This window comes from Bactrocera oleae, chromosome 3 (genome assembly GCF_042242935.1).
Source record: "Bactrocera oleae isolate idBacOlea1 chromosome 3, idBacOlea1, whole genome shotgun sequence".
NCBI lineage: Eukaryota > Metazoa > Arthropoda > Insecta > Diptera > Tephritidae > Bactrocera > Bactrocera oleae.
The window spans coordinates 87,900,766-87,928,009 of record NC_091537.1 but is presented as its reverse complement, the minus strand read 5'-3'; the positions used below and the strand labels follow the sequence as shown (position 1 = coordinate 87,928,009).

Below are 27,244 nucleotides of genomic sequence, written 5' to 3'. Positions count from 1 at the left end.
GCGTGAATGTTTCTGTTGGTGAAAAATTTGCCTCAAGAGCAGCTTGGGAAAATCGATTGTCAGAATAACTAAGCGAAACAAACCCTTCAATTTAAAGCAAAAATAGCTGATTTCTTTTCACTAGACCTAATATTTTATTTAAATATTGATTTCAATAATTATCATTATATTAATAATTATATTGGAAAATAAGTGTTTATAACAAAATTGTCAATATTTTGATTCGCCATTATATAGATCTGAAGTGTTTTATTTACAATTATACCGTATTTCAATAAAAAAATACTTTTTAATTTAAAAAAATTTCTTCAAAGTAGACTTTATGAAAACTATTTCGACTATTGTCTAATAACAATGATTCTCATTTTATTCTTTTTTTAAATTTGTTTTCGAAATATTTTATTTTTAAAAACAAGTTTTTTAAATGTAGCAAAATATATTTATATTGAAAATTGTTAAAAAAATATATTTCGAAGCTGTTGGAACAGTTTTATTATAGGTAATTTATTCAGTTCAGCTGCTTTAGATACAGTAAGTCCGGAATCGAATATTTGAAACCATAAGAAGTAGCCATTCGCTTATGTCATTGGTCTTTGCTTGACGGATTCTAAATAACTAATAACAAATAGATTTTGTGTTCTAACTCTTCAAAAAGTCTTGGGTTAGCAGCCTGTTGGTACAGTAACGTAAAAAAAAATCTGCTTTTAGAAAGAGAGAAAATTGATTTTGAGACATAGTGTTTGGGCAAAATCCCTAAATTTCGAATATGAAGGCCATAGTGAAAGATATGTTTGATATAATTCTTTCTATGTTAATTCAGAGTTTGTGGTCCATCTATCGCTCAATTACTTAAGAACGAAAACATTCTTAGGAAATTGATTATTATTTTTTTCTCATAACAATCATCAACAAATGTAGAAAGTCACAATACGCGATACGCAGGACAAGAGAAAAATACTTATCTTTTTTTAGTATTTCAATAGGTTATGTCTTTAAAAATACCATATTGCCTTTTTGAATCGATATCTCAAATAGTTTTTGAGTTACAGCTTTCTAAAGTGTAGCAGTTCAGTTCAATCAGTAGTCAGTTTGTTTTTTAATGCGTTTTTCTCAAAACTATATTTTTCAAAGTGATTATTCGGAAAAAAGTTATCAAATTAATATAATATATTTTTTTGCATTGCAGCTTAAATTTAAAAATTTTACTGTGTATTCTTAACATACGCATTAATGTACCCTTATTAAAACAACTGATACAGTACTTTGTTTTTAATTTCCCAAAAATCATATTTTTTAGGCTGTCACACTAAATGTGCATATTTTCATAGATCGTGCTTATTTTAACCTTTTTATATATCATCAAATCATAACGGATATATGTTTATATTTGGATAAACGTTTTCCTTCCTTACATCACTCGAACAATTTTTTCCAAATATCAAATCGGAAGTAGCAACACGAAGAAGAAACGGAAAAAGACGAATACTTCTAAATCTTTAAGATATTTGTGAATTATCTATATGGGATTCTTTTTATATACATTTTAAAGAATTTTTATAACTTTTAAGAATACTTATTCTACAACGACATTGTCGCAAACATTTCTAAGCTTATTGTTAGTGGAAAGTTTTCTTTTTAATTTTTTGTTTTGAATTTAGGGGGGGGGGGGGGATTTCTAAATCTTTCAGACATTAGTAAATTATCTATATAGGCTTTTTTGTAAGAATTTTTATTATGCTTACATTATGCATTATGGGGAAAAAAACTTTATATAGTATTGAACGTTTTTTTAATTTAGAACTGTCTAATGAGTCAAAACTATGGCTTGAAACGCATTATAAAATAGATTTTTTTCAGATATGCCCACAAATAAATTTACCTCAATATTTTTGTATTCCAAAGCTACCTGCCAATGAATTTAACTGCACCACATACCATACATACATTTGTATGAATTAAAAAATGTTATGCCAGAATATTATAAATATAAGGAAAAAAGTAACAAATTACATTCGAAAATGTCTAAACCGAAAAGAATATTATTATTATATTGAAAATGTTTCGCATGAAACGACAAATTATTTCAAAAATGTAAACAACTTTAGTTATTTCAGCGAAGGTAAACATGCGAAGAGCGCAGAGCCTCAGCGAGCGCGGCAGATATTTAACAGCAAAATTACAAAAATAAAAAATAAAATAAGAAACTACAAAATGGCGTCTATTACAAAGTGATTGGGTGCATAAATAAATATTATGGCAAATGCGAGAAAATTGTATGTAAATTTTGTGCAAGTTGACAAATAATAGTAAAAAATAATTAGAAATACCAAATATGCATTAGAAATATGGTTGAGAAAATAAAAGTAGACAAATAGAACAAAATTGGGAAAATATTAAAATTGTAAGAGGAAAAAAAATTTAAAAATATGATATATAAAAAATAAAAAACATTTTAAATAAATAAGTGCAATATGCTGTAGTGAAAATTATTGAAAATTACAAAAAAGCAGAGTTTAAAGCTCAAGCACACGCAAAGCACAAAGCTCACGCACACAGGCACATATTTGCATATGAGAAAACACATACAAATACAAGCACACATTTTCAAAAATTGTAGCAAAATTTAGCATTCAGTAGTGGCACCATTTCGAAAATATATTTGGTTGATTTGGAAGATGGAAGATATTTGAGTTAAGGGGTTACATGGGTTTTACGTCTGCAAAAAAAAATTGTTTAATGATCTTATTTAATACAATAACATCACTATAACATTGTTCTATATTCTCAAACTCATCCAAGTAATAGTTTCGGAGATGCAGCCTTGAAAAGTTGTGCGAGCTCGAGCTTTAAAGTCACCTAAAATTTTAAAAGTGTTTTTCTTGAAACTGTGTTTTCAAAGTCGGTTGTCAAGTTTTCTCGCGAACCACTCAGCTGATTTTAATGAAATTTTACACAGGTCTTCGAGATATAATTTATATATATAATAATAAGATATAATATATTATATAATGCACGAAAGATTTCTTCTGTTCAATTAAAACTACTTAAAAAAAAAACCCTGAGAAACTTTAATTTTTTTGTAAAAACTTCTGCCAAAAATCAAATTTTCACTATTTTTGTTTTTCCTTCGTCTAATAGCTAGTTCATTAGATTTAGTTAAAACACGTTTTTTTCATTTTACTTTTGATGATCCCGTAATAAGTTCTGCTGTCTAAGCGGAGGCACCTTTTTTCCGAGGGATTGCCGAAAATGATGTCGTAATGACCGAGTTTTGAATATTTACTTTTAAAAATTTCACAAAATCTTTGTAAGATCTGTATCTTTGAAATACTAAAAAGTTTGAAAAAAAAATTTAATTTTTTATATGTTAAATAAATTATTGAAAATAGGTCGTTTTTTGCTCGCCGAAACCCATGTTACCACTTAAGTAATAACATAAAAAAAAATAAAATCTCAGCATATTTATGGTAGTATCAAAAAATATTTCATATGAATAACATACAGCCATTGAAATACTAATAAAAACAAAATTTTTCAACTATAGTCAGTTTGCGTCTGTGAAGTTAGCTAATCTGTACAGCCGAAAACAACTATCTTCAAACATAATTACTAGCTCAAGTCCACAGACAGCACAAGTATTATATTTTACATTTATGACTGCAAACGAAATAAACGAAGAATGAAGACAATCATCTTCTTCTTAACCTCACTTTTTCCATGTAATCTTTAGTTGCATTGGTATATTTCATATATTCTTTAAAATTACTAACAAATATTTACCAACGCATTCGCAAATATGTTGTTGAGTAAAAAAATTGCAATTTACAAAAACAAAAAAAACCAAACAAAAAAAAAAATAAATAAATATTAATAAAATAAAGCTCATGACACTTATGGCCACAAAGAGCACAGCCATTTGACCGCATATACATATATCTAACTGTAAGCAAATAATAAAATATATATATAAAAAAAATTGCAAATATACATACATATTATATGTTTATGTAACATAAGTGAATAAATAAAGAAAGAATTGTTAAAAGAATTGAGATGTTTTAATTTTTAAGCGATTACAACAGCACAGTCGAACTTTTAAAGGTCAAAAACGGTTAAGTTTCGAAATCATTGTCCTATGGAAAAAGGTTATATGATAACGTTGTAGGTAATGGAGAGTTGGCAACCAAATTATTCTCTTTTAGTTTTGGTGTTTTTTTTACTTACTTTTCTAATTGCTTTCAACATACTATGATATGATAAAAAGCTTCTACATTGGCCTATATATAAAGAATTTAAAATTAGCGCAATTTTATTTAGATAGAGACATTTTTTCAAAGTGTCTGTATTTCAATCCGAGCAGAGTCACGAGCATCGCCAAGTATAAAAGTTTAAATGTATTCTTCTCATAACCAGAAACGACCAGAAAGGTAACTCGTTGAATTCTTTCCTGACTGCATTGAAAATGTTACTGTTCTTTTCCAACAAGATTGCCAAGACAAAGTTTAACGCGTACTTTTAGTATTTTCTTTAAATTGATACCGTTTTCGAGTGATGTAGGGATGTAAAAAAGCATCCACGTCTTGCTATATTGCATCCTTGATAGCAAGCAATCATACAAGTCAAAATTCAAGGGGAAGTCTTCTGTCGGGAGCTCTCAATCAACTCATGTTTCAGACCGCCAGACCACTGTAGTGTCTTTCAAGCGAAAGTGGCAGCTAGTATTAAGGTAGCAGGAGATGTACTTCAACGAAGTGCGGCTTTCTTTTAGAAAGACATGCATTCACTCCGCTGACAGAGCTGCTATACAGGCCTTGAGCTCGCTGGAAGTGAGATGTAAGTAAGTACTATTTTTATGTGCGCATCACTCCTAGACACATTACATGCCTAACCTTCTTGAATTTTCATATGATACTTATTTTCTAATTTTTAGGAAAATATTTTATTCAGTAAAAAAAAACGCATTCTACTTTTAACACGAAGTACTATTGCTCTAAATATTTTCTGCCCTATATTTATAGGCACATTCCTTTACACGACTGTGAGGGGGAAAAAATGGCTTCAAATTGTGATGAGAAAAAATAAGACAAAAAATATTAACAATACATTTAGCAACGCGATAATCGGATAAAGTATGCCGCTACGACACCTTACTTCTCCTCCCTACGCCCAGTCTCTGAAACATGCTCGACTTAACACTTTTACTATTCATAAAAGAATAATAAAGAAAAAATAAAGCGCCAATAAAGAACAACAAATAGATAATAAAGCAAAGATAAGTAACAATGAAAAATGTACCCAACAATTTCGCTTATACTTTTTGTTTCCTCTTTTTTTTTTGTACTTAAAATAAATGGTTAGAAAAATACAAATATAAAATATAAATGAAGACAAGAAAAAAAACTAACTTCGGTTGCACCGAAGCTATAATACCCTTCTTTCATGTAAAATATTTCATGCAAGAAGTTGATTTTGATCGGCCAGTTTGTATGGCAGCTATATGTTATAGTGTTTAGATCTGAACAATTTCTTCAAAGAATATATCTTTACTTTAGATTATAGTATATGCCGATATTTCGTAAAGATATCTTGTCAAATAAAAAAGTTTTTCATACAAGAACTTAATTTTGAGCATTCGGTTTGTATGGCAGCTATATGTAATAGTGGTCCGATATCGGAGGCTCCGACAAATGAGCAGCTTTTTGAGGAAAAAACGATATGTATAAAATTTTAGCTTAATATCACAAAAACTGAGGAACTAGTTCGCACATATACAGACGAGCATGGCTAAATCGACTCCACTCGTCATGCTAAATGATATATAATATTTTATAGGGTATCCGGCTTTTCCTTCTGGGTGTTACAAACTTGGAATGGCAAAGTTATTATACCCTGTTCAGGGTATAAATATATATATATATATATATGTATGTATTTATGTTTAGATTCGTACTTGAATTACTTTGAGTGCGAATGACGAATAGCCAAAGGGCTCGGCAGCGCAAATCAGCTATTGAAAACGACAAAAGATGTTGTATTACTCAACTATGTATGTACAGATGTGTGTCTCTTCTATGTGTAGGTGTGTATGTGCCTATCTGTGTTTGTTCGCTTGTGTCCGTGCGGTTAAAGGATTAGCAAAGACAAGTATCCTTGGGCGCAATTGTACAGCTCGCTGACCACACTCCGACCAACTTACTGCTACTTTTGTTACTATTGTTGTTGTACACAACTAAACATAAAGAAATTGTACAATATGACAATGTGATGCCTTCTGCAGCCTTACGCCATGTCAGCCAAGACATTTTGATGTCGCTATGATGTGTGAGCTTAGGTCTTCACTGTGATGTCTTGGACATTTAAATAAAATATTATTAATATACTTGTATGATACATGCCATGTGAATACACATACATACATACATCGACACACGCAAACTCCATTGTTCGGTGGTCACATTGGTTGGCAGTCTTCGATTTTGCATGCAACTGAGGCTTTGAAAAGGTCTTCAACATTATTTTTATAGACAATCGTATATGTAGTGAGTGTATTTCTGTCGCCACTTGCGCAAAGCACCTTACGATACATACATTATTGTTCTAAGTAGACATAAATATTTTTAGTATTACTTATCGGAAATGTTTGATGTGCAGCAATATCGTTTTCATATTATTTATTTATATTTCTGCGAATTTTAGTACTTTTTTGTGGATTGGAAAAAGGACATGGCTAAGACGTTTGTGGTATTTGCCGTTAGCTGATGCGAAGGTTTTCTTACATTCTATAAGTTGTTCCTCAGCTGCTAATTTATGCATACACATATTGTATAAGATGTTACCAAGGTTCTTTATAAATGGATGGGCGACAACTGCTTGTCCCTAACTGATGCTCACAGATGTGATAAAAGTAATAAAATATTTAAATAGCATTTCTATATATACATATGTGTATTTGCATACATTTTGATTTAGAAATACAGATTTGTCGAGTTTAAAGTTGAGTATAAGAACTCTATTTGAAGAGAGTTCCTTGTGATCTTTTAGAAAGTAACTTTAAATGTCTTAAACGAAAATTTTTGACGCTGTACGCTCCATACAGCCCTCACGCAGTGGAAGATATTTTAAGGTCTAGTAAAAAGAAAACCATTAATTTTTCAATAAATGTCGAAAATATCGAAAACGTAATGGAAACCGTTGAGTCCGTCATGTAAGCATGGTTTTAAATAACCATTTGGAATCATTAAAATAAGACTGGATTCTAAATTAAGATCGCTGTATGGGAGCACAAGTTAATGCAAAAAAATCTTATGGAACAAATTTCCATCTTCGAATCGCTTGGTGGCATTGGTAGGTATTCATCTATGAGCTGCCTCTTTGCAGCGAAACTCTTAATTTGGACCAACAATTGGATCGTCTGATGGAAGCAAGCGCACAAAAGCAGCAAGCTTACGCCAAAAGTAAAGTAATTGTGTTCCAGCAGCACCACGCCAGACCACAAAATCGATAGTGGCTCATCAGAAGCTTCGGGAGCTTGGTTGGGAGGTGCTTAGTCATCCAGCTTATAGTTCAAGCCTATCATAAAGTGATTACTACCTGTTTCTGTCTATGGCGTATAGTTTTACTGGTCGAAAATTCGTCTCCAGAAGAGCTTATGAAACTTGACGGCCACAGGTTTTGCTATCAGAGATGATTTATATGAGAATGGCATTACGATATTCCCTTTTAAATGGGCACAAGTTATCGAAAAAATAGTGAATACTTCACCAGAATCGGATCAGTCTGTGTTAAATAAGACCTTCCATTTAATAATTTATTTTAGCTAGATCTAATGCATTATTAACAAAGAACAAGAAAAAACGTTAACTTCGCCTGCACTGAAGTTATAATACCCTTTGCAGCTGTATTTATTGTAGCGCAAAAAGGTACATCAAAATCTTTACATTGATTTGGATCGGTCAGTTTGTATGTCAACTATATGCTATAGTAGATCGATCTGAACAATATATTCGGATATTGTAGCGTTACCTTGGACAATAATCCATGCCGAATTTCGTGAAGAGATCTCGTCAAACAAAAAGGTTTTTCATACAAAGACTTGAGTTTGATCGGTTAGTTAGGCAGCTATCTGCTATAGTTAATACCGATACCCTGTAAAGGACATAAAATCCTAGTGAATTGTTTGGCAAAAACTCAAGTAAGTAACAAAACTTTTTTATTGATAGCGCCGAAAGTATAATAAGTTAGTTATGTTCGGAGGTTGCTTTTTACTTTTAGGGTCAGCCTAGAAGCGCAAAAAATTGACGTAGCAACTTGAATGAAAATGTATCGAAAATGAAGTACCTTAGTATTGTATATACTCGTACTGAAATATATTGAGACAGCTTCGAACTTATGCTACCAGGCTTCAAACTATCAAGGTATGCACTATGTCTAATAGCTAATGGCTCTCTATTTTCATATTACTCCGGTAGAAGTTGAGTACACCCTGATATCTGACATTTATTATCAATATGAATATATAGATATTATATTTTAACTTGTATCTGCCTTGTATCTAGATACCTGGCCGAATTTCTCCTCTATTTTATGTTGTGTACTTTGCTGTTGCCCGATAAATGAAGGGAACTAAAAGCTGTAAGATGATTCCAAAAGGTTTATGGATTTTTTGTGGAACATTTTCATACTAAAATTACGCTCGGAGGCTTGCCAATACCTGACAAGAAGCGACCGCTTTCATAAAGATAATTTTAATTGAAAGCTGGGTGGTAGTGGTTAGGGGTAGAAGAGAGATCGGAAAGTACGCATCCCTACTATCACCATATTTAATATTCTGTTGACCCACTAGCACTTCAATCCATATAATTGACAAGTGAGACTGTTTTTTTATTACACGAATTCCCACATTTCTTGTTACTTCAAAGCGTCTTCTATTTAAGATAATACTGGAAGTACAACCGACTTGCTTGAATGCTTAACAGCGGCCTCTGGTGGTCGATTTTTTTCGTATAAAAGGTTATGCCTGAAACAGTCCATTTTCGAATTAGTCGTGAGCACAGTTATGTCTTTTTCAGTATATGTCATCAATGATTTAGTTTGGTAAATACGGATTTTTTGTTATACCCGGTACCGATTTGAGAATCATCGAAAAAAATTGGACAACGTTATTAGAACCAAAATTTTCATACAAAAGGTTCATTATAAAATATAATCACAGCCTAGTTGGTTTCTTCTTTATGCAAGTTTTTTCTAGAAATATGATCGGCACGCCTACCGAAAGTATCCGAATTACGTCTTTGGAAACAGTATTTTTGTTTAGTGGTTAGTAGTAGACTAGTATTATCCGAAGTACTCAAATAACTCGGGACATTGCTTCGTTTAGATGCTACAATTTTCGATGCCAGATGAAGTAATACCCATTTAGTACGCTATTTAGGCGAGTATCTTCTCGAATAATATATTTTTTGACGACTGAGATGAGGTCTTTCTATATATCTTGTACATTTCTTAAGAAAAAACCAATTACAATACTAAGGCGACAGCATAAAATTAATTGAAATTGAATTGTTTGAGGTAGAACCAACATTTTATAAACGTAAATTGTCGGTTCGCTGGATTTTACAGGCCTTTGGTATATTCTTTGACATATGAGCGATCTATAAAATACTGAATCTTCTCGACCTTAGATGAGATTTCACTTTTTAGGCTATTAATTAACCGACACCTTGATGCATTTCATGCAACTTTTTACAGCATTGTCACTATATTCGACTGATTGTAACGGTAATTACCGAAACTTTATTTTAACTGATACTTTACTATGCACAAACCCAATTACATACATATATGCATATATAGACGTGTATATTTACCACTTAATCAACTTTGACTCGGATTATTCCATTTAAACTGCGCACGCAGACCCAATCCATAAATATTATTTTCCTAGATTGATACCATCTACTTTTATGTTCGTTTGAAGATTGATCACCATATGTCATATGTGTTAGCAGTTTGTTTACGATGCCAAAAGTTTATCTAGCGATTTTACCGTAGACAAAATATTTGCTTGAAATTCTATGTTTCCATTAGAATCACGACTATTAAATTTTTGCAAATTGTGCAGAAGTCTTTTGAGGGACTGCTTCCTCACGAACACCAGTATTTGAGTGCTACGAAGCATTCAGTGAATGTCGTGAAGTCATCGAAAACTTGCCTCATGCGAATCGTGCATTCACCTTTGATAAAGATGATAACATAGAAAAAGTCAAGCTTGAAAATTGTCGTGTTAACATCACAGAGATAGCAAAGGATCTCTACATCTCTTATGCATCGACTGTACACATTTTGGTTAATGTTTCGGGTATGAAAAGAGTCAAACTCGTACCAAAAGACATGCATTTTTTGCAAAAATGACGAGTCGATTGGTGGCAAAATGTATGCTTCGCAATGTAGTTGTGAATGGTGCTACGAAATTGAGCCGAAACAGAAGAAACCAAAATTCGCTAAAGGCACTGATGGCCTTCAGTTGCAACCGAGGCATATAACAAGTCTATGGAAAATTGGATTAAGCGTTGGCATGCTTGTATAGATACAAAAGTAGCTTATTTTGAAGGTTATAGTAAAGATTTATATGTGAAAATGTGGTGTTTTTCGTCAGTCCGGGTCATATTTGATCAACTGGCATATTCTGTTACTATACTAATACAATCAGAATTACATATATAGTATTTTTATGCATTTGTATTTACATACATATACATATATGCATATATAAAAGTGAGGTACATGCAAGACACGATTAAGTGTGGCAACGCGACAGGACACGCCATGTCAATAAATCCTATTTTCAATTTACACTAAATGAAAGTATACTCCCACATACATACTAAAACACCTTTGCATGGATACACGAGCAACATTCACATGCACATATACATATATATGACGAATGTACCAAGAGCTTGCAACAGATAGACAAACAAACCTATCACCAACTGTGCAAATGTACCGGCATAACGGTGAAAGCCGTGCATGGAGCGGCGATAAACTGAGACCATTTCACCAACTGACATGACACTAACAACAACAACAATAAGAGTTAAGATATAGAGGAAAAAAGTTACGTGCAACTTTCCAGCTTCCGTTGGCAATCAATTTTACGGGTCTAGTACGCTTTGGCGAGCAAACAAAGCGGTAAGCACACACACACACACACTTGCAGAGAAATATAGTTCAGCGCTGAGTGCCGCTAAAGTGAACCACTTCCTTCCTTCGGCCAACGGTGAATTTGATGCACTTTCTGTGTTGCATGTGAGATATACACATATGTGTATGTATTTGTGCAAGAAGTATGTGTATGTGTGTTTGTGTATAAGCAAGTGTGTTTGCAGGTCCGCACGTCCTCCACTCAAGCAGCGCACGAAGACTTGGCGGCGTTGAGGGTAGTTAAATGTGATTGCATTGGCGGCGTCGTGGCGATGCCGAAACACGTGGTCCAGCTCACATGAAGGTATTAACGCGTAACATCATCAATGCATGATTAACCTGACATGAAAAAAACAAACGAGCGCGCAAGCCAAGCGGGCAACAGGGGCACGAATAAACATGTAGACATGCAAAGAGGCGGATAACACGAGGAAGGCGAACAAAAACAAAAAAACTCGAGTGGATGAATACAGCTTAGAAGGTTGGACATGAGCATAAATTCACGACCTATCCATGTGCGCACACATATTCTCACATACCTGCGTTAATATGTGAATGTGTAAGTGTGGCAAGCTTTCATGCAACGCCGCCAACTCTGCAGTGGCATTCCTTGAATAATTTTTTGCGCACCTTTCCAGCACTTTCATTTTTGCTTACACACATACATTTTTTTTGCTTGCCACACTAATTTCTTGCCTTTCGTACTCACGCTTCTCCCATACAGTTACTGCGGTTCCTGCATTCGCTTAGGTCAATTGTCTCACTTTGCGCCATTTCGGTGTAAGTAGATTCTTACATGTGTGGCTTCGCGTTTTTCGGCCATCAAGCCAAATGTTATCCAAGCTTCTCCATCAACTTCTCGCCGTTTGCATGCATACTGTTAACACTCAGACATACGAGTTCTTCGCCACCTTCGTATTCGTCTCTAAAAGTAACAATACTGCCGCCGACTTCTTGCCACGCTCACCGCTGCGGCCTTTCGTTGTCATCGTGCTGCCATACTTGACTAATCTACTTGTATGCACATTCACCGTTACAGCATTACTCGATCTTTCGATGGCGCCAGAATGGAGTGGCAGCTTCCATTTTCATGCCGCTCGTGGGTAGTTCGTGTGTAAGTGAAAATTACCGTCTGTCGTCATATACCTTGTGTGCGTGTGTCAATGGTATTGTCTTTGGTTTTGTAATTTCTTGACCGTGACGGATTTTTATTGCCTTTTGCCCATGCTGTGTCTGTCGCATTCGACGAACTTTACAACGGAAAGTCACGAAATTTCAGTAAATTTTTAAATACCAAATGAAGATAGTAAGCGCAGAAGCTTCTAAAGAGGTCGGCCTTAGAAGGGGTGAAGAACTATGGGAGATGACTCTGATTGAGTGCAATAGCTTTCAGTTTAGGAAACTGTCTAAAATTATGTAGTTCTACAACAAAAACAACTTTTTATCGACAAAAAATTTATTTGATAATATACGAAAAGTGTGACTGGGCAAGCTGTGAAAGGAGATTTTTTACTCTTGACCTCTTTCCAGCCAATTAACTGCACCAAATAAATTCCACTTGAAACAATAATGAATTGATTCTGAACCCTAAACTACCAAACATAATTTTCAACACACCTTTAAATAACTCCCTGTGCATAAATTGGTCTACTTCCACATGTTCAAGTTTGGAGGTCGCAGTATGATTTAATGTTGACATTGATCGGCTGTATACTAGCTTCTTGGAATTTTTTGCATAGGTACTTACTCAAGACTATTAATTTCTGATTGCTTTTCCTGTGATTCAACCTGTGTTGAAACTGTTTGTTTCCTGAACCTACCATTGGATGACTTGAATGACAATGGTTCTACCCTGCTTCCAACAGAGGGTTAAGAAAATTGTTTCAACAACAACAATCAATTCGTGTGATTATTCGAGTATAAAGAACACTTTCAATTCGGTGATCAAAGAATATTTACTTAAATCCGCTATAATGATCTAATGAATACCTCATTCTTCTTTCTTTGAAATAAGTACTGTATTTCTAAGCTCATATGATTTTTTTGCAGGCAACTATGAGCTAGCCTGAGGGTCAAATTTGTAGATTATAAAAAGAGAAAAATTTTGGAAAATAACAATTTTTTTAACATGACTTTTAAAGTAAATTTCAAGTTAAAATTTTTTTGGATAAGAAAAAATTATTTTTGATTTAAACTCTTCACATTTATATTAAAACTACCGAATGTGACGGTTTTTGACTCAAAATTTATTTTAACGCTTAAGGAAAGCATGTTGTCGTTTAAGACATTTTTTAAAACTCCAATAATGACCACAAAAACTATTTTTAAGTTGATAACTTTTAATTGGCCAGAAAGAGGACTTTCCACAGCTTCTCGAACACTTATTAAAACTTTTTTACGAAATAAAAATTTTAACACGAAAATTTACTATAGGCTGCCCTAGATGTTAAAAAATTTTTTTTTCCAAAAATTTTCTTTTTTTATAATCTACAATTTTGACCCCCAGGCTAACCAAAAAAAAATTTTTTTTTCGCTTCACTCTAATACATACGACTTGGTGATATGGGCTTGACTAAATTTGTTGTTCAGATGAATTCTGTCTATTTACAGTTCGTATATATATATATATATATATATATACAAGTATATATATAATCTGACGTTTGTCGATTAAAAAAGTTCAAAATTTGTTTAGTAAAAACCATTAAAAAATACATACGAGTATTAAGTTGAGGGAGTAACCAGCCCGACCAATTTATCACTATAATGAAAAGTTACTTTTATGCTTCCGGTGTTTGCAATTGTATATGAAGAGATCTGTTCTTAAAATTATGCAAAAATAATAAATAAATCTTGACTTACCTGTTTTTAACTTGAAATTTTAGGTAATCACTTTTAAAAATATATAGTTTTGTTGTTGTAGGCAGAATTCCATCTTTAAAACTATTCCCATCAAAATTAAAACTAAAACGAAAACAAGAATAAAATATAAATAAAAAAATTTATATAAAAACACAAAAAAAATTAAAATAAATAAGTTCATATAAAATATTTTAATATATGTACATACATATTAGGAAATTATTAAAAAACAATAAATCGTTGAAAAATGTTGGAAAGTATAAAAGTATTAATATAGACAAAAAACGATAGCTCAATTTATTTCAAAATTATAATAATGATAATTAAATAATAATACAAATAATAATTATAATAATAATAATAATAATAATAATAATAATAAAAAAATAATATTTATAATAACAAATAAAATAATAACAAGTATATCACAGAAAGTTTATGAAGTATAAAAAAATTGTCTCAGTTTAGTTTGATTAAGCATGTTTTTATTGTATTTTTATTTAGATTGAATTGACTGACGATTAAACAACTTTACTTTTTATATCGATTAAATATATATAGTTATTTTCTAAGAATAAATATTATTACGTCTAAATTCTGCTTAAAAAAAATTGAGTTGCCTTAGAAAGTAGCTGCGATAAATAATATATTTTTAATAAATACATTAACTATTAAATATGTTGTTGATATTACAATATATTTTTCTATTTAAGCAGTTACTTTTTACATTAACGTATATATTAATTATTAAATTTACAGCACGAAGTTCTTAAATATTATATATTATACATATGTTTATACTCGATTTTAAGGTTATTTTTAACTTCTTTTACAATTATTATATAGGTATGTACATACATATACTTTTCAAGCTATTGAGCAGTTTTCTCAAATTATGTATTCTATTTCGGAAGCTTCACCAGTAATTCTGTTACTGAAATCATTATATGTAGATATATAAACATTTTAAATGACTAGTACCGCGAAAAGTGTAGGTTGGTTATTGAGCGATGATGTCTTAATATGTACATACTGTTGTTCAGAATCTTGTATTTATTTTCTTTAGTAGAAGCAATTGTGAAAGAGAGAGGTGGAGACAGAGAGAGAGATAGAAAGAAAGAGAGAGGGAGAGATGTTTTCAGCTTCCCGTAAATATGAAGTATATAAATATTGTGTATGATATCAACTAGTTTTTCAGAAACGTTTATATATATATACATATTTTTTTTGCATAGCCTGAGGGTAAAATCTGTAGATTATAAAACCAAAAAATTTTTTTTTTCCCCAAAATTTTTTTTTTTAACATCTAGAGGCCCACTCAGTTTAAAAGTAAATTTCGAATTAAATTTTTTTTTGGACAAGAAAAAGATGTTAAAATAAATTTCCTTTTTTTATAATCTATGTTTTTCCAACTGGTTTAAAGTCTGCCTTTATGCACACTGAGCAATGTGAGATGACCGTTCGTGAAATACTGCATCTACTTCGAGAGGAATTTTAGGCTTAAACTGAAGAACCCCAAAAGATTTATTTCATTAAAGCCAACTGCTTAATCCGAACTGATTTCAAATTTAATTGACATAAGCCACATGCGAAGCTATAATAAAATTTTATCCTGTATGTATTATTGTTTCTTAAGGGGACCTACTGGTAGTGTGATAGCAAAAAAAAAAACAAGATTTTTGGAATTATAAATATTAAATATTTTTCGAGTTACACGCAATTTCTGACGGCGTTAAAAAAGGTTCTCCACTGCTGCAGTGATTCCAGCCTTCTCAGTGGCTGTCCATGGCTGAAACCTAAAAAAAAATTCACTACTAGAAGATATTATCCGTATGTTTGGTCAGATCAAATAGAGATAGGTCATTGTATGGAGAAGTATATACAGAACAAGCTATAATTTTATAGTAATCAGTTCATTTGCCTCCGAGTAATCACGCAAACAAATTTTAAAAATGGTGTTTTGAGAGAAACGCTAACCGGATTTAGAGTGATTCTCACTCTCCCTCTATAGGTTTGCTATATAAACATTTCACATTTGGAAATATCTAGCCTTAAAACTGAAAGTGTTTAAGGACACCCAAGTTCATCACTTCTCTAACCAAAAAGGTTAATTACGAAGCAATTATTATGATGGTGAGAAATTCTTATGGTGTTAATTTTGCTTGTCAAAATTTCTTATAAACAGTCATGTTACTTTTAAGCTAGTCATAACATTTTGATTGTTTGTAAACGACTCTAACCTCAAATTTTTGACTTTTCTGTATTAGCGAAGTTTTAAATTTGTAATTTTTATGATAGTAATATATACATATGTACATAGTTATAATACTTGTAATATTAGATAAATGATTAGTTTATAAGTAATATATTACAAGCATAGTTTGAATGCCACTGGCCAATTCCTTTTACTTACAACTACGGTATTGAACGTTTATTTTATTATCATATATTTTTGATTTTGCGTTTATTTTCACCTTTCGCGTATTCGTCATATTTTTACACATTGAAATAACAACTCTGGTGTTAACATGAAATTTTATATTATATTGAAATATTTTTCAAACATTTCTTTGACGTTTTTTTGGTGCCAAAATGCATTTTTAGGTGTTTGAAAAAATATGCGAATGTTTTGTGGCGCTCTTTTTTATGACGAAAATATATGAAAATCAAAAATAAAATAAAAAACTTAAATGAAATCAACTATTGTATAAATCGACAAGTTAATAAAATCGCACAGCTGTGCGAGGTGTAAGCGCGATTTTTCACAATTTATCGACGATATTCGGTAATTTATTTCTTCGTGCTACATTTGCTGACTAACTGTTTTGATATCCGCGCAACAACAGTTGGAGTGTCCAATTGAATTGAATTTAGAAAGACCGGCGGCAAAGTTATTTTTTCATTATTTCTAAACTTGCAATGCAATGCGAAACGCGATGCAGCACGGCAACGAAGTGAAAAGCAGGATTTGGTGGTGGGAGGCGGGCCAATAGGTAACTGAAGGTAAAAGAGAGGCGAGAGGTACGCGGAGCAGGCGGTAGATGGAAAAAATCATAAATTTAAAATATCAAATGTAAAGTCCGTACATTTTTCCAAAGCGAGATTGAGCATAAATAGCCGACGGATATGTTCACGAATGCATACGAAGAGAAAAAGAAGCAGAAAGAGCGGCGAGCAAGCAATAGAGTGAGGAATGGGTAGATAGTTGAGCATTGGAGCGTTGGGTGGCGGCACAGGTGAGCTGTGAGACGATGTGATGATAACAAAATAAAAGCGGAAAAAGAAATACAAAAAAAATATAAAAAATAGAGAACATAAAAATATACATACATGATAAGCGCAAAGGGCCAAATTGCAAGCAGCAAACAAAAAAAAAAATTCAAAAGTAGCAGCTAACGGTAAAAAACGCGGCGCTCGCGGTATAGGTCGCGGGCAAAATGTCGAATGGAAAATAAATAAAGCAATTGCCAGCGGAATAAATCATTTGCTGGCAGTCGAGCGCGCGCACACAAACACCTATGTACATATATACAAAATATATGTTTCTAACGGCATTTTTATTTAACTGTTACTTCCTTATTTACACACACGCGCACATATGCGTATGGCATTCCGACATTAGAAAAATATAGTTACAGCATACGTAGTATGCCACAGCAACAACAACTAGTGTGTCATATCAACAGAAAATATCAACGTGATTACAGTTGGAAGAAGAAGAAGCAGGGTGCGGAAGCGATGTGAAATTCGACAGCTGGGCGCGCCCACTCGCATGCATACACACGTAACGCCAATAGAAGCTGAATGCAACAACAAGAGTAACAAGCGCTTCACTACCAGCAGTAACAACAACAGCAGTACCAACAGCTCGTACGCGAGTGCACCAGCAGTCACGTCCACTGTCGCTCCAATCTTATTTGTTTTTGCGCTCCCATTACAATTACTGTTATCCTCGTAATGCCAGCTCAAGCATCGATCATTCGCACTAATGTTTATCCACTTCACTTGTTGTCAACCTGTGCCGGCTCCATGGAATACATGTCCCTTAAGAGACGCGCTATCGGCACATTGCCGATAGTCTCCTTGAAGAAGAGCGCCTCGATTGTGGCGGCGCGTATGGTACGCAACGATGGCAGCAGCAGCAGTAAACGTCCAAAACGTGTCGCTTGTCGTGGATAACGCAGGCGTACGTGATCGGAGAGTATACACTGTGCTTGATCTTGCAACATCTCAACGGGTTGCACGTCACAGAGACCTGCCGTTTCGGGCGCAAAGAGCGCGATTGCTTTCATGCAGCCAACTTCACTGCCATCGGGCGCGATTTGACGAAAACGACAGAGTATCTCTTGTATGGTCTTCATTTCCACTTGAGTGGCTTCGTCTTGTAGTACGCGCTCTTTGATGAGTGGTGATTCGAGTATGGGCGTAAGATCGAGTGGGATGGTCCATTGCGCGAGGTTAAGTAGAAATAACTCTTTCCATGATTCCTGTGGCAGCATGGTTGGGGAAGAGATTTATATATTTATAGATTTATATATATATTTGTTAAAGAAAAAAAAAATTTTTTAGGGATGATGTTCTAAATGTGGTTAAATTTTAATTTAAGTTACTTAAGGTTAAAGTATGGTTTTTAACTACATATTTTTAGAAATTAGGTGAGGTGCGTTTTGGACTTATGCAGAGCTTGCTGAGACCGTCATTCACTAGTAAAACTGCAGAGAGACAAACTTTTTTATTGTTTATCTAGCGGTTATTTCTCTCTGACAGACTACACCATAGATCCTTGCGTAAAAATTTTCTATCGACAAACTTCACCTTCAAACTGTAGGCTCCATTATAGCTCGGAAGCTTTTAACCATCAGAACAACTAATTTTAGAAACAAAGTTTTAGTTCTAGTTCTTCTACATCATCTTCTACTTGTATTGTAACAAAGGAATAGAGACAGAACACCTACAATACATTGAGGAAGCCAAGATTTTAATCAACCCAATAATCGTTCCTAAATAATTTATTTAAAAGTTTCTGGGTTAGACTTCGACCTCGATAAAAATCAGGAGATCTACACTCTCTTGTGGTTTTCTCTATAACTTATTATGGCAATCTCTTATTCTGGTAGTACTCTGAAAACTACCAGCAAATAGACTCACCTGCAGTAGTAAGTGTTGGTCATTCTTGGTTAGCGTCTGGAATGGCATTAAGCACTTAACCCAACGCACAGCCATGAAGAGTAGACGTGCAGTAGTTTCCTGCAGCATTTCCCATGACAGCAGACGCGAGTCCACTCCGATTAATTGTTGTGGCAAAGCCGGAAATAGTATTGAATTATGCACCTGGTATTGTATGATCTCTTGACACTTATCAGGACTGAGTAAGAGCTCAAGAAAACCATTTTGACGTGCTGCATAGAGCGCCGCAGCTTGACCCGCCGCAGCAGCGGCAGACGAGCTAGAACTGTTAGACATGCCAGCAACGCTCTGATGAGCTGTTGGCGAATGACTGGAGAGCGGTGACGAACGCGATGGTGTGCCACTACTGGCAGTCAAACTGCCGCTGCCACCACTACCCGGCTTACAATTCTGATTGTTTATGCTGTTATCGTTGTTGTTATCCATGGACTCACTATTATTGTTGTTATTACTATTGCCATTGATATTGATAATCGGTGAGGATGGTCCACCAGTAATATTAGTGTCCGTCAGCGAAGGCACCGGTGAGGCGCTAGTCGACAACGGCGGTGTTGCTGACGGTGTTTCCGTCTCCACATTTACACGCGGACTCTCACTACCCAACGAGCTGCGACCGCCAATACTCGATATGGATTGTATGGAAGGCGTTGGTGATGGCGACGAGTAGTTGTGTGTCGTGACAGTTGACTTTGCATAGAACTCCAAACTGGTGGTGCTGGCAGCGCCACCGCTAGCCGCACCCGAAGAAGCGCCACTATTTGTCAGGTCATAAGTAGGCATGCCAGTGGTAAGTGACAGCGGCAAATGCTTTGTTGCTGGTGGCTGTCCGGCCGCCGCCGCAGCATTCACCGCACCCACAATTGTGGCAGCTGTTGTGGCTGTCGCGGCAGCCGAAATGTTGGGCAATTTGCTGGTGGCCTCCGCAATGAGATTGTGATGCATATGCGGCAAGAGATGCGGTGGAAATGGCAATGGGGGATGTGGTGGCACGGCAACGGCGCCATTTTGCAAAACGCTATGTTGCGCCAGCGCATGTCCGGGATGATGGAAGGCGGTCGGATGTGCTGGTGGTTGGAAACCCTGCACAGGGTGGGTAGAAATGTGTGAAGTGTAATTAAAGGAAGCCGACACGTTGGTGACCAGTGAGACGGGCAGATGATGGCCGGGATGGTGATGCGCCATACCGTTGTGATGGTGATGATGATGATGATGATGATGCGGATGATGGGGGTGATGGTGGTGCAGTTGTGGATGCAGCTTCGGTTTACGTGGACCGCGCTCATGCTGTACGGCTGGAAGAAGTAAAGTAAAATAATACGTGAGTTAGAGATTAGTTAAATAAATAGCGGAAGTACGAGAAAGAGCTGCAAAGATATATGTAAAGACTGGGTGATAATTATGTATAAAATTCAAAATATGATATAATATTTAGATATAATTTTTAAATATATTTCTTAAATAATTGCTATAAGAAAGCTAACACATATTATTCTTCTTTATTTTCTCAGTAGAGAACCATTTAAACCTTTCAGCTTCCTATTGTATTATCCCGTTATTTTTTAATACTACTTTATCTCACACACAACTAAAAACTCCGTTTACCCTTCTCTTAAATCTATAAAGAGCTCAACCACGTTTTCTAGAATTCTCCAAACCCTCTCGACTTAAGTGCGTGATATAAGTTTAACTGAAATCATCTTCTTCAAATTAACTTTATTTATTTAACTACTTAAAAGCAGATTATCGCAATTATACACTTGAATTGATTTTATGCGAGTATTTTTGCGGCATTTGCATCTCGTTGCGCCTCAAGCCCGCCCGCGCCCACTTGTCAGCAGCTTGATTGACTTGATATGTTTGCGTCTGTGTCCTTGTGTGTCTCCGCGCTTGCCGAATCAGCAAAAAGGCAACAAATCCCAAACACTTACACAAAAAAAAAAAAAACCAGCACTCTATGGTAGACTCATAAGAGACAAGCAAATCAAAAGTTGGTAAAAAGTTGCGCAAAACTCAAACAAACCCGCTTTTGAGCGCGTGACTGAAGTGCCTGAGCTGATGGGATAATATGCCACATTGGTGGGGCGGGAGTTGGCGATGGCTGTTGTTAGTGTTGTTTTTGATTTTCGATTAGCTAAAGCTGCTGGAATTCGTTGTTCGATTCTATGCTAATGTATGCGTAGTAGCATGTGCGTTTGTACTGGTGTGTGTGTGTACCGTTTTGCCTTTGATGTTTCAGCCTTTAGTATCCGTGTATGCGCTCGGTAGAGTTGTTTGGAACAAGGACAAGAAAAAGTATTCTTTGATGTCTATGAATTATTGTTATTAACTATTAATGATTGTTTATACTTTTTCATGGCTTATTTTGTAGCTGTTTATAATATAATATATTTTTAATGACGATTTATGATGCTTAGATGTATTAAGTTATACAATAAGGATAATTAAAATATGAACTATATATTTATGAGACCCTTCCAGACATAACCTAAATAAATTTAGACGTCTAAGTATCGCTTTGTCGATTTTTCTGTTCGTAACCATTATACAGGGTGGTCCGAAATTCGTTTTGCTTTCAATTAACTTAACACCGATACTTTAACTATATAATAAATATATAAATATTATAATATATAAAAATGATACAGTGAACTACCAACTTTGTAGGACTGACGACTCTCGCTAAAAGTTTGAATATGTTTAAAGCGCGGCTCTTATTAGCATCTGAGGTGCTCTACAAAAAACGCCAACAATGGCCTTCAACACTAAGCACCCGTCGATGTAGCCGGCAGGTGTTCTGCTGTCGTCGCTGTAAGTCTCAAAGAAGCTGAGTATATAAAAAAATCCAAACTGGAGATTCTGAAATTCTTTCCTCCTGCAGTTGAAGCATCGCTAAAAACTTAGATCAATGCAAAATGTACTGCTGATAGCTTTTTCTTTGCTCCCATACTGAAAAGGCATGGTGCCTGGGGCGAAGTCTCTGGAGAGCAAATTGAAGGAAAAGATTTCATAAGAAGCTCTTCCTTAAACACAGTTTTAGGCCACTGGATCAATGTAGCGTTTTTTTTGCTTCGAAGAGCAGCCTCTTTTAGTAGCTCGCTTACTGTGCACCTAAAGTTAGTTAAAGAGTATATGTCTTCATTATCGATAGCATCAAGCTACTTCATGAGACGACGAGCTCGCAAGAGAGGATACCCATGTCCCGATTTCATCGGATTGGGAAGGAGAGTGGAATAGAGTATTCCAAACATGTTTAAATCGACTCCGAATAGGATTTAATTAGAAGCTTATTTATATCTAGAATATGGAACATTGTTTTACCTTTCCGACACTGGCAGAAAGTTTTTTTCTCAGAGATTTGATACATAAATTTGCTTTGTCGATATGGTGAAGATTTGAAAGATATTAAAACCTTTAGTCAGTGCTTGATCTACCATTTCGCGGGCTTGAAGGATATAAAAATATATTTAATTAAATAAATCGCAAAATCTTAAAAATCGAAACGGCAAAAGTAAAAATTATATCTGATATCTTTTCGTCGACTCTCCTTCCTTTTACTTACATAAAGCTTCATAGCCTTAACGACAATTTGCTCACATTCTTCCCAACAAGGCAACAAAAGCTATGCCAATAACTTTTTGAAAAGCCTCAAAGCCTTTTGGAAGATCAAATTTTTCAATTACGCTTAAGTGGCGAACTCATAAAATTTTCATGCGATTCTCATCAGCGCTGATGATATGCCTATGAAACTTATGCCACGTTGATTGGCGAGCAAAAGAGAAAGGGGAAGACGCGCAGCTGGGCGCTGATTGTTGTGAAAGACTTTAGGCAATTTGATGACAAACCGAAGAAAACTGATGATGGCAAGAAGAAAAAATTAAATAATATACTAAAGAAAAATTAAACACAAGGCGCCAGTTTGAAAAAAGTTTCCCAAATAGCTGAGCTTGTATTAATTCTTTTTCGTTAATTTTTGTGTGGCGCTGCAACTTTTTAACCCTTCCGAACGCGAGCTTTAAACGACGGCATGGTGTGGCATTTGCCACTTGAAAGTGTTTTCAACTTAATTTTGAAGTCTCTACGTTGCCTTTTTCTTCACTTGGTTTTCTATGTGGTTACGCCGGTGGGGTAAGGGAATGAAACTTAAGTTACTTCTTCGAAAGCTGGGCGGCAAGAAAATTTGCTTGATTGCGCAGTTTGTTGTTACTTTATATATATAATATTTTTTTGTTTTAGTCAGCAAAGCGACGGCATCTTTTGACGTAGGTTAACATTACTTAAGCAACGAGCAAGTTCGCTGTGTGCTGAAGGCCGCAAAGAGCTTCGAGACTTTGTTGGTGTTGGCGAATAATTCTTGATTTTATAATTTCTTCACGAAACAAAATATATTCGTACACACTCATATAGGTATGTGGGTAAGCAGAAGTTGGGCAATGCAAAAGTCGTGTTGTGGCAAATTACAAACTTGAAGCGTTTTTTTTCTGGTTTTTTATGAGGTCTTTCTCAGGAAGGAGTAGCTATTTACTCGTAAGGAATGTGTGAAAAAAATTTAATAAATAAAATTTAAATTTATAGGTTAATGTGTATATATGAGTAGATAATCGCACTTCTTTGCCAATTGTAGTCGAAATCACGAAATTTCAAAACGACTTTATTAAATTTTAAAATTTCGGAATTTACAATTTTGAAACTAAAATTAGGGGTTATCGAAATTTTAATGCAAAACGTAATTTTTATAAATGAAAGATCGAAATGTTTTCGGCATGAAAAATTTCTTGACGGGATCCCGAACTCTTTTCGGGATTTTTTAATAATATGATATTTGTGCTAATACGATATATTAACGGGATTCTAAAATTTTTTATCGTTATTTTTTGTTTACGTATATGATTTGCAATGAGATAAACAATCAGCTAATGCAGCTTTGTTATAAAAAGATTTTTTTATTGGTTGGGAATTATATTTTTTGCTGAATACATATGTATATGATATGGTATGCTTGTCGATGAAGGCATGTATAAATTATATAATATAAGGCATCTACTTACAATGGAAAATATTATATGAACATTTGTTTGGTAATGAATGAATGAACTGACAGAATCCCGAATGATAAGTCGCGAAAAATTTCGGGATCCCGATATAGTATATAGTCAGCAGATATCTAATTGTTGACAAATATCAATTTCACTACATAAGTTGTAAATCTGCCGGTTAGGTATAATTAGATCTATACATATGGTACATATACTATATATACATTCGATATTTTGTCAAACAAAACATACCTATTTTCTTATACCTTGAACAGCAAAGTTTTCCCACAAAGTTTGTAACATCCAGAAGAAAAGTCGGATACTCCATAAAATATACAAGTATATCTAAATGATCAGCATGCTGAACTGTGTCGAACTAGTCTCTCAGTTTGAGATATCAATCTGAAATTTTACACATGTCTTCTTCTGTCAAATTCTCGGAACTACTGATATCATACCACTATAAGCTATAGCTGTCATACAAACTGACTAATCAAAATCATGTCTTTTAATAGGAAACTTTTTTATTCGACGAGATATCTTCACGAAATTTGGCATAAACTATTGTCTACAATATGCACAGAAATCGTTCAGATCGGACCACTACAGTATATATAGCTGCCATATAACCGATAAGACCAATCAAAATCAAATATGGAATCTTTTGTATTTGTGAAGGGTTCAACAGATCGCTTGCAGGACATTTATAAACAGCAACCATATCTAGCTAAAGAATTGCGATTATATAAAATGCGAGTTATATACCGCTTAAATGTCAACAGGCTAACAGAAAATACCACTTCTGCGCCTAAAATGCGGCAATGCTTGACTGCAGCTTCAAAAAAGCCTCGAAAGAAGTTCTTCTTGTAGTTCTCCAAACATTCAACAATAAGAAATCTTTCACAAGCAGCCACAAAAGCCGTGGTGAAGCCACAAAACATGTCAGAAACAAAATAAACAACAACGCAACAGCGAACTCACTTCTTACTTATTTCAATATACGGAAGACATTTCACTAATACAGATAAACAGTTGTTGGTAAGAAACTGAAAAGCATGTCAAGACGACATGAAACAGCTTGTAACAAGCTGTGCTCTGTCCTGCATCAAGTCCAAAGGCTTAAGCGCCTACAAGTATGCACAGTGTAACAGCATTTTGGCAATTATTTACATTTTCTATAGCAGGCTTTGAGACGCAGTTGGGTAGAAAATTACGTGTATACACACATACACACTCAAGGTGAGTTTTGACGGGACAAGACAAGAGTTGTGTAAACAAGCAAAACTTAACGTTAAGTAAAGGACATTATGGCGTTTTAACATTCGAGACAAAAACAAAGCAAGCAAATAAGCAACAAACTTAATCATGCAAACAACAACAACTACAGGCATGTTTACAAACAACCGAATGTCTTGTAGCCGCGCGCTTAGCAAGGACAATATGATTTTGCTGCGCACATTCTAGTTAATAATACTTTCTTCTTCTTTTCTTCGTGCAGGAAAATAACCTTCGTCTTTGTTGTTTTGTTTTATTATTTTATCTTACTCGTAGTATTTACACTTAACTGCATTTCTAGTCCATCAGCTGCTTAGACAAAGTCAGTCATTTGCCATATTTGCCTCAGCAATTTGCGTTCTTTTGAGTTCATTTAGTTAACTGTTTTGTTGTTGGCGGCTTGTTTACTTAATAGCTTTTAAGCAGAGCATATTTAAATATAAGTTTGAACTTTTATTTTTGTTGTTTGTTGTGTTGTTGTGACTGACAAATGTGGTGTGGTATAAATGGATGTCTATGTAAAGCAATTCTTAGAAAATGACGTCCAAATATTCTGAGCTTTCATGTTTGCCTGCCAAGAAACTATTTTGATGCAGGTTTAGTAGAAATTCGCTTTCTGTCTGTGTCTCACTCTGTTTTTTATCTCACTTGTTTCTGTCTCTTTCTCACTGTTTTTGACTTTCGTTCTCTTTTTTTTTACATGTCCTTCTAGTTCTATTTCTACTAATTTTTGACTAGCGCTCTCTTTCCCTATATTTTCCTTAATTTCTCTCTCTCTCTCCCTTATTTTCCCTTTATCTCTCTCTCTCTCTCTCTTTTTTTCCTTTATCTCTCTCTCTCTCTTTTTTTTGCCCTTTGTCTCTCTCTTAACAGTTGGTAGTTTCAGTCCATGCTCAAAGTCTTAATGGCATTTTGGTAGACCATTCCCTATTTGTTCCTTCCTCTGGCTCTCGTAGGTATTCCAGAATAATAGGTTAGATGATGAGAGTCAAAAACTCTAATTTAGGTTATTGCGAAAAATGCTGATACAAGTATTTTCATCAACTAACTATATAAATATAATACTTCCGTGGAGAGATGTCTACAATTACAAAGAACTTTTTTAAGACATTTATGATTTTTGTCGTCACAACACTACCCCAGGTAGTACTGAGACTAAAAAATTACTAAAAATATTATTTAACCAAAAAAAATGTATATATCGACACGGAATTAGGACTTGACTTCAGCGGAAAGTATCCTCAATTTTTAGTCCAATTAGTCCTAAAACGCCAGAAAAAGATAGTAAAAAGGGCATAGTGAAACGTATATGGATATGACAGAATATGATAATATCGGAGAGAATATGATAGGCTAAAATGGATTCGGCTAGAATTGAATAGAGTATGATAGAAAAGGAACGGTTTGAAAAGAGGGTAAGATAAGATATAACACTGGTCTGCAATGAAATCCTCCTTTAAAAAATTTGGTCATAAATATGACGATTCAAATGTCCTGAATCGATCCCCGTTGGCCGATTTTCTCCATCACGTCTAGATTTTTTTATATGAATTTTTTTTTTATATTTCAAAAATTTGGGTTTTTTTCCACTTTTTTGTGTGTCTACGTTACAAGCCGTGTATATGTGGCGACACCCACATTAAACATATCTTTAAATTTATTTAATTCATGCATTCACAGGTTAA

General features: G+C 34.4%; 1 protein-coding gene across 1 annotated transcript in view; it reads right to left on the bottom strand.

The window, feature by feature from the left end:
* Nucleotides 1–17,613: 17,613 nt before the first annotated feature.
* Nucleotides 17,614–27,244, bottom strand: part of dsf (nuclear receptor dissatisfaction) — a 54,240-nt gene continuing 44,609 nt past the window's right edge. Inside the window, exons 4-5 of the mRNA XM_014230766.3 lie at nt 19,213–20,543; nt 17,614–18,551 (exon numbers count right to left, since the gene is read on the bottom strand). Coding sequence (XP_014086241.3) covers nt 18,066–18,551; nt 19,213–20,543 — 1,817 coding nt within the window. The 3' untranslated portion in view covers nt 17,614–18,065. The remainder of the gene's footprint in view (nt 18,552–19,212; nt 20,544–27,244) is intronic.